The 9,530-nt window shown below is 36.5% G+C and overlaps 1 protein-coding gene across 1 annotated transcript; it reads left to right on the plus strand.

Moving 5' to 3' along the window:
* Positions 1-1,852: 1,852 nt before the first annotated feature.
* Positions 1,853-2,665, plus strand: LOC122276942. The gene has a single exon (XM_043086829.1). It carries the CDS (start codon positions 1,853-1,855, stop codon positions 2,663-2,665), a length of 813 nt encoding a protein of 270 aa, XP_042942763.1.
* Positions 2,666-9,530: the final 6,865 nt, after the last annotated feature.

The following is a 9,530-nucleotide window of genomic DNA, read 5'->3' on the forward strand; positions in this document are numbered from 1 at the left end:
GAGATTAACCGGCTGGAGGATGTTTTAGAACGTGGGGCGAGCTGTTTGATTATGAAGCTTTTGATCAAGAAGCATTATAATCATGAGGCGTTTAAGCAAACGATGAGGAAAGTTTGGCGTCTGGTCAAGGGTGTGAGATTTCGTGATCTCAACTCTGAGTTTACGTTGGTTGAGTTTGATGATATGAGGGATAAACTCAAGGTTATGCGTGAGGGTCGGTGGTCTTTCGATAAACATCTGGTTTTGTTGAAAGAATTTGATGGTAGGTTGCAGATTGGCAAGTTAGATCTGGTGCATGCTCCTTTTTGGGTCCGGTTACACGATTTACCGTTAATGGCCCGTAATGAGCACATCGGGAGATTAGTTGGGGGTGCATTGGGGGAGGTTTTAGAAGTCGATTTAGACAATGGGGAGATGGAGTGGGGAGAATACATGAGAGTCCGGGTTCTCATCAATATTTCCAAACCGCTTTTGCGTCGGAAGCGTATGATTGTGGAGGAGGGGGTGTCCTGTTGGGTACGGTTCTCTTATGAACGGCTACTGGATTTATGTTTTTACTGTGGTATTCTGGGTCATTCTCTAAAGGAGTGTGAGGATATTGATGAAAACCAAGTCGACTCCCAGAGGCTTCCTTATGGTCCATGGCTACGTGCGGGATTTCTTCCTTCTCGTAAGGGTGGAGGACGTCCGTCTACAATGGCGGCTACGGCTAAAGCAGGGGTGGATACGGGTGTTCTGGTTGAGTTTGGTTCACAGACGGTTGCTAACGGAAAGGGCAGTGGAGGTTTGCCCGTTATGGATTCAGAGGGGGTGAGAAATCCAGATTTTGAGGGGGCTGATATTTCTGCAAACAAAGAATCTTCATTTGTCCCGATTGTTACGCCGTTTGCGTTGAATGAGGGGGCTGCGGTTTTGGAATCTCTTGTGGATGAAGCAAGCTCAAAACAGCCTGTGGTTGAAACGGTTGTTTTCAATGTCGTTCAAGCTTCTCAAATTGAAGATGGGCTCATGGACGTTCTGGTTTTGGGGGCCCCTAATATGTTTGTGGTCTTCGGCTCCGGCCCATCGGGTAACACAGACCCAACACTTTATGATGTGTCTGGCTCCCGTAACGACACTCAAAAGAGAAGGGGGAAGAGACTCGGTTTTAGGGCATTGCCGAAGGTGCAGTCCCAGGCGTATGAGGGCAGTTCGGTGACGGGTGATGAGGCAGCTTCTGTTCTTCAGTCCGAACGATTTCCAAACCATGGCAAGAAGAGGAAGGGGATCCCGATTGTGGAGGTTGATGCTAAATGAGGTAAACCCTCTTCTATTTCATCTATTTCGGTGGAGGTGCTTACAGAGAGAGCGGCGGTGGCTGATGATCAGCCCCGCCGAGCTCAATGAAAATCTTATCTTGGAATCTCCGTGGGCTTGGGAACCCACGGAGTATTCGTTCTCTTCGTGATTTACTCACGAGTGAAGTTCCCAAAATTTTGTTTCTTCAAGAAATGAAATTATCATCACGCCGGTTGGATTTCTTTAAGTTGAGATTGGGTTTTCGGTGTTGTTTTGGTATTGACAGTGTGGGTCGAAGTAGAGGTTTGGCTCTATTTTGGAAAGAGGATATTAATATGAGGATTATTAGTTATTCTAGAAACCATATTCATGCATCTATTAAAAACTGTGATGGGGTGGAATGGTTGTTGACTGGGGTGTATGGTCATCCTGATAGTGGGCAGCGGTCTGAAGTTTGGAGGCTATTGAAATTTTTGGGCCATGGGGTTGTTTTACCATGGATAGTTTTTGGAGATTTCAATGAAATTTATATCATTCTGAGAAACTGGGTGGAAACATAAGAAGTGATTTACAGATGAGGGAGTTTCGAGAGGTCTTATCAGATTGCCACTTGAGAGATTTGGGTTATGTAGGTCCTGCTTTTACTTGGAGTAATCATAGAGGAGAGGAGGATTTAGTGAAGGAAAGGTTAGATCGCTTTCTTGCCAATTCTTTGTGGTGTGATATGTTTCTAAATCTTCAAGTAACACATGGAGTTGCAGCCTACTCCGATCACATTCCAATATGGTTGGATACTGAAGGGGCTTTGTTTAGAAGGAGGAGTAGGAGGTTGTTTAGATTTAAGGCTATGTGGGTGGGCGAAAAGGAATGTTCTTCAATTATTGAGAGGGTTTGGTGCCAGAGAAATGGTCCTATTTCTTTGGATCAGATTATGGGAAGAATTTCTAGCTGTGCTACTGAGTTAGGAAGATGGAATAAGGCTTCTTTTGGCCATGTGCAGAAAAATTTAGCTAGTGCTAAAAGGAGGCTTCAATGCTTAGAAGAGAATGACTCTAGATCACATCTTCTAGAGGAACATAAACAAGCATGTCTTGAGGTTCAAAAATGGCTTGAAAGGGATGAGTTAATATGGAAGCAAAGATCTCGGGTGAAGTGGCTCAGAGAAGGGGATTGTAATTCCCAGTATTTTCATTCTAAGGCATCTACTAGACGAAGAAAGAATAGTATTATGCAGTTGCAAGATGAGTCTAGGATTTGGCAAAAAGGGGATCAGATGGATGTCTTAATTACTGAATATTTTCAGAATCTGTTCACTGTTGCAGATCGTGTGGATATGGAGGATGTTCTTTCGGGTGTTGAGGCAAGAGTCACTGCTGAGATGAATTAGGAACTGTTAAAACCTTATGTTGCTGAGGAGGTGGAGGTAGCTTTAAAACAAATGCACCCTTCTAAGGCCCCTGGACCAGATGGTATGCCTCCTCTTTTCTTTCAGAAATATTGGGGTGTGTTAGGTAACTCCATTACAAATGCTTTACTTTCAGCTTTGAATTCCGGAATGTTTCCTAGTGGTTTAAACCATACTTTCATTACTCTAATCCCTAAGAAAGCTTCTCCTTCAAAGGTAGCAGATTTCCATCCCATTAGTCTATGTAATGTGCTCTATAAGATCCTTTCTAAAGTCATTGCTAATAGACTTAAGAGAGTTTTGCCGGATATTATCTCTGATTCTCAAAGCGCGTTTGTTCCTGGTAGACAGATTTCGGATAATGTTCTTATTGCCTACGAGTTGCTGTCTCTCAAACTTGATATGAGTAAATCATATGATAGGGTAGAATGGCTGTTCTTAGAAAAAATTATGGAGTCCATTGGTTTTGATAAGAAACTCATTTTTTTGATTATGCAGTGTGTTATAACAGTTTCTTTTTCTGTTTTAGTCAATGGAAGTCCTAAAGGCCCTATTATCCCTTCTCAGGGCCTTAGACAAGGGGATCCGTTATCACCTTATTTATTTCTTCTGTGCACGGAAGGTCTTATTTTCTTTGCTGAAAAGAAATGCTGGTAGGGAAGAGGTGGATGGTATAAGGATTTGTAGAGGTGCTCCTAGAATAAACCACTTGCTATTTGCGGATGATAGTGTCATTTTTTGCAAGGCTGATGTGATTACAAATGTGAAGATCCAATCTTTGTTGAACAAGTATGAGAGAGCTTCGGGCCAATGTATTAATAAGGAAAAAACTTCTATGGTTTTTAGCAAAAATGTGAATAATGACCTAAAAAGAGATATTATGCAGTTCTGGGGTGGCAACTTTACACAGTAGTATGAGAAGTATTTAGGGCTGCCTCCCATGGTTGGGAGGTCAAAAAAACAAGCTTTTTCTGATATAAAGAAGAGAATGTGGCAGAAGTTACAGGTATGGAAGGGGAATCTGTTATCTCAAGGGGGTAGGGAGGTGCTCATTAAAGCTGTAGCTATGTCTATTCCTACTTATACCATGAGTTGTTTTTTGTTTCCTAAAACTTTGTGTCATGAGTTAGAGATGATGATGGCAAAATTTTGGTGGGGTGATCAATCTCGAAAAAATAAAATTCATTGGTGTAGATGGGAGAAGTTGTGTGTTTCAAAATTCCACGGTGGGATGGGTTTTAGAGACCTCCATCTACTTAATTTAGCCCTTTTGGCTAAACAAGGGTGGAGGCTCTTAAGAAATGTGGATTCTCTTCTTTACAAACTTTATAAAGCCAAGTATTTTCCGAATTCAAGTTTATTTGAAGCCAAAGCTGGTGCTAGCTCATCTTATGTTTGGAAGGGAATTTGGGAAGCTCTTGATTGTTTGAGAAAAGGTTGTAGGAGGCATGTGGGGAATGGGCAAACTGTTCGTATTTTTAAGGATCCATGGTTACTGGAGTGTTCAAGTGTCTCAGCTTTGGTGGAGGTTGATGAAAACTTAAAAGTTCATTCTTTGATAGATGGAAGCACAGGTTGGTGGAATGTTCATATGGTGAGAGCTCTATTCAATCCAAATTTAGTTCAACAAATTTTAAAACTACAAGTTTCTGTATATGCTGAAGACTCCTTGTATTGGAGTCATGAAAAGAATGGAAGTTTTTCTGTTAAGAGTGCTTATCGATATCTTCAACATAATCAACATCTTTCAAATGGGCAGTCTTCTACTGGCAGATCTGAGGTTGTGTTTTGGAAGTCATTATGGCATCTGAAACTTCCTAAAAAGATGAAGGTTTTTGCATGGAGGGCGTGTCAGGAGAAGCTTCCAACCTACCTGAATCTGAAGAAGAAACATGTATTGGATGATGCAACCTGTGGGCTTGATTTGTAATCAAGGTATGGAAGATGCTGCTCATGCTTTGTTTTTTTGTTCGGAAGTAAGGAGTGTGTGGGGGGTTTTTTGTTCTCAAATGGATAACATGCAACCTGATTTGTCCTTCTGGGATCTGGCAAATTTAGCCCGTGTAAGAGGTTCTGATTCTCTGTTGGCCAGATTTATAGCTATAACATGGGGACTTTGGTATAGAATGAATAAAAGGATTTATGAGAATATTTCTATGCATATTCATGTGACTGTTAATAATGCTCTTTCTTTACAACAAGAATATGCACTGGTGCAGTTGTTTGATGCTTCAAATTAGAAGATTACTAAGGTAGTAAGATGGCATCCTCCTCCAAATGATTTTCTGAAACTGAATATTGATGGGGCCACCTTTCCTGAACATTCTGTTGCTAGGATTGGGGTGGTGTTGCGGGATCAGTATGGTGAGGTTGTCGTGGCTTGCTCTAAGGTAGAGAAAGAGGTATCTCTTGCTGAGTTTATTGAGGCAGTTGCACTTCTCAGAGGGTTACAGCTGTGTGCTCAATGGGGTGTCCCAAAAATTATGCTTGAAACTGATTGTTTGGTTTTGGTTAATGCTTTGAATGAAAATTCTGTATGTTTAACAGATTTTGCTTTTATTCTTCAAGACATACGAAGGCTTATGGAGGGATTCCAAGAAGTTAAAGTTGTGCATGTCAACCGTTTAGGCAATTTGGTGGCTCATCTTTTGGCAAGACATGCTTGGTCGATTGATGATATTTGTATGTGGTGGGATTATTGTCCTTCTTTTGTTAGTCAAGCTTTATGGCTTATAAACTTGCTATTTGTAAGGATAATTGATTTGAATGAAAGGTTTTTCTGATTATCAAAAAAAAAAAAAAAGAAGAAGAGGATGCTGAATCAGGGTTATTGACTGAATATACTGGTGTATCAATAATATTTCTAGGAATAACTCCCCGGATTTGAATATCTAGATTTTGAGATCTGGTATCAAAATTTTGTATTTTATTTCTAGATACTGAAGTAATTGCAGATCTATTATCAAAATTTTGAGACCTATTTCTACTGATTGTAGATCGTGGTGTATGATAGCTGGAGGGTGCTGGAGAAGAATAATGAGAAAATGATCTCCTAAAAGGTTGAAAGGCAATTTGGACTGTTCCATCCTGGTTTTGATCTATATAGTCTAAATCATCTTTAGAATTATTTTCTACATTTGGTAATGGAATAATATCTAATTGCCATTCGTTAGGAAGAGTAATATGATTCCAATGAATTTGTTTAGGAATTTGTATGCTAGAATTTGGTGTACTAGATTGTAATAATAATGTGTAGCCTTTTGGACTAGTAATGAGAGCCTGTGGCTCTAATGTTGTTTTCATTAATTTATAATGGATCCTATATACTACAGTTAAAGGATGTGATCCTGACCTATCTGATTCTGAAATTAATAATATTGAAAATCAATTCAAAGAATTACAAATAAACAAAATTAAAGGAAATCATAGTAGGGAATTTTATCCTAGGGAATATGCAAGGCATACTTCTATTACTCGTAATTGGTATCCAAGGCCTACCCCTTCGGATATACAATTCGAGGAAAGAGAACATATAGTGAGATATGCTCTTACACCAGATGCATTATATGAATGGAATATAGATGGATTATCTGAATATGAAATATTAAATCATTTTCAAGAAATGATTATGGTAGCTAATGTTTATAAAGCCAGTAGGAGGTCAGATCATCAAGTAGCACATGTTCTAGTTACAGGTTTCACTGGCCAATTAAAAGGCTGGTGGGATCATTATCTTACACAAGAACAAAGAATAAAAATATTAAGTGCTTATAAGCATGATGAAAATATGCAAGAGATTAAGACAGAAGATGGTCAACCTATAGAAGATGCTGTTAATACTTTAATATTTATATTAACAAAACATTTTGTAGGTGATCCTTTCCAATTTAAAAGAAAGAACTAGTGATTTATTAATTAATTTAAGATGTCCTAGATTATTCGATTTTAGATGGTATAAAGATGTCTTTCTAACTAAAGTTATGATCAGAGATGATTGCCAACAACCATACTGGAAGGAAAAGTTCATAGCCGGACTTCCATATTACTTCGCCCAAAAGGTATGAGAATCTTTAGTAAAATCAGATAGTACTATTGATTTTATTAATCTTACATAAGGAGATATAATATCTTCTATTAATAGAACTGATCTGATTATGTGCAATGATATAAGATTAAAAAAGTAAATGGAAAAAAAAAAAAGAAATTTGCTACAAAAGAATTAGGTACCTTTTGTGAACAGTTTGGTTATTATCTATTATTAGCTCCATCTACAAGACATAAAAAAGGAAGAAGAATTTATAAAACTTATCCAAATAAGAAAAGAAATTACAAAAAACCTTATAAAAAACCAAATGAAAAACCCGTATATAAGAAACCAGTAAAGAATACAAAAAAGTTTAATAAAAAGAAAAAACAAATTGTATGTTATAAATGTGGAAAGGTTGGACATTATGCATCAAATTGTAAGGTTAAAAAAGAAATTAATGAATTAGATATACCTGAAGAAGTAAAAGAAAAATTACTAAATATCTTTATACAATCAAGTGAAGAAGATGAAATTTCTTCAGAAGAAGATGAAATTTATCAATTAAAATAATCAAGTTTTTCAGAGCAATCTTTTGATAACGAGTCAAAAGAAGATGAAATTCATGTTTGTAATTGTCTAGATAAAAATAATTGTATCTGTAATAAAACTATTAATGTATTATTGTCACATGAAAATATTATATTAGAATTAATAGATAAAATAACAATAACTATAAAATATCCCATCTGAAGCCATTCCTAGTCCTTCTCTTTCGTCACTCTCAAAACCTCTCTCTCTCTTGTAAACTCCTTTCTATGTCTCCTGCCTTTCAATCCTTTGAGAATTAATCTCCTTGTAAGTATTATGTTTTCAATAAAGTTGATTTTATCTTATATTGTTCTTTATTTTTATTCATGCTCTTATTTTCTGCACTTCATGCATTTGTTTATTAATATTTATTCTATTATCTATTAATATATCTATTATATTATCTATTATATATATCCTGGTATACATAGTTGGTATCAGAGCCAATGGTTATTATATAATAGATATTGTTATTTTATAGTTATTGTTATTTTATTTTATATTATATTATTATTTTATACAATATTATATTAAATACTATATATATATATTTAATATATTTTATATATACTAGATAGTATATATATTAATACTATTATATATACTATATGATATAAAAAGTATCTATACTATATATATAGATAGTATATTAATATAATATACTATTATATATACACTAGATTATATATTAGAATATATATATACTATATTATATAATATATAATATATATTATAGTACTCTAATATAATATACTACTATAGTATATTATATTAGTAATAATATAGTTATAATACATATACTATAATATATTAATAATATATATTAATAATATATATTAATAAACGTTACAAAATAAACGTCCGAACGTAAACCGTTCAAATTCTTCCATTAGCAAATATGTCCGAACGTGTGACGTTTCAAGTTCATTACATCCGAACGTTAAAGTGTAACGTTCGCACGTCACTGTGCAAATTTATTAAATGTACTATCGAACGTTTCAATATGACGTTCGATACGTACGTTCGCACGTAAATAGAACATTCGAACGTATAAATAAGACGTTCGGATCAAATGTACATTGATTAGTACATTCGAACGTTTATGCAAAGTTACATTCGGACGTAAATTTACATTCGGATGTCATTTTGTTATATTAGTTTGACTAAGTACGTTTGAATGTTAATGGTTTACGTTCGATTATTTAATATTACGTTCGAATGTCAAATCATTGTACATTCGGACGTAATTTATTTCTAAGTAGCATAATTTTATAGTTCGAACGTCAATTGTGTAACGTTCGAACGTTTCTTTATTTAATTCAATTTCTATTTTCTCCTCTTATTATAGTCTATTTTGGGTATTTAAATAGTTGAATTTTTTAATATATTTACTGTCAAAATTATGTAAATTTATAATGATGATATTTTAATTTTGTATAATCCATATATGTCATAATATGTATATATATCTGCAAACATTTAGGGATTTTTTTATTATATTTTAACTTATATTTTTTTTTTCCTCAGGATATGGCTCACTTTATGACAACGAGGAAACGAGGGAGGGATGAAGGCAATCCGGACATTGCTCGGCTTGGGGCACGAACTGTCATGGGTAAACGAGAAATTTTGATTAGTCAGTTCGATGAGCTCAACTGGGAGCGGAAGACGCTCAGAGACGTCTTTGTCATGAGAGGCTGGGTCCCAATTTACACATTGAGGGGAAAGATTTACCCCTCAATGGTCCGGGAGTTTTATATTGGAATGGCCACCATGCCTAACGATGCATCATCCCATACCCTCACTATACGTGGTGTACAGTTTGAGTTCTCGGCGGATGTTATTGCCGAGTTACTCCAGATTCCCCGGATACTGCCTGAGGCGACAGCTGCTCAAGTTAGTGACACAGCAGCTGCATTTGCTCCTGGCACCTTTGAGGCAGATCCAGCCACTTCTGCTTCATCTACAGGCCTTGTTGACACTATGCCTAGTGAACAGGAAGATAGGCCCGAAGGCGAGGATATTGCTCCAGAGGTTGGTGATGACGAGCGGGATCAGGATTTCTACATCCTCACTGGCACAGACCGCACGAAGCTGGATAGGCCGAACTCCTTCAGCTAGAATCAGTTGCTGCCTTTCTTTCGCATGTTGGAAATTTTTGTTGCAACAAATATAGACCCTGTGGCACATAAGACCACATTCAGTCGGGCTCACGCACAGTTCCTTATTTGC

This window comes from Carya illinoinensis, chromosome 9, assembly GCF_018687715.1.
Source record: "Carya illinoinensis cultivar Pawnee chromosome 9, C.illinoinensisPawnee_v1, whole genome shotgun sequence".
Lineage (NCBI taxonomy): Eukaryota > Viridiplantae > Streptophyta > Magnoliopsida > Fagales > Juglandaceae > Carya > Carya illinoinensis.

Coding starts and splice junctions, on each gene's coding strand:
- LOC122276942 (XM_043086829.1), top strand. CDS start 1,853: ATGAGGGAGTTTCGAGAGGTCTTATCAGATTGCCACTTGAGAGATTTG.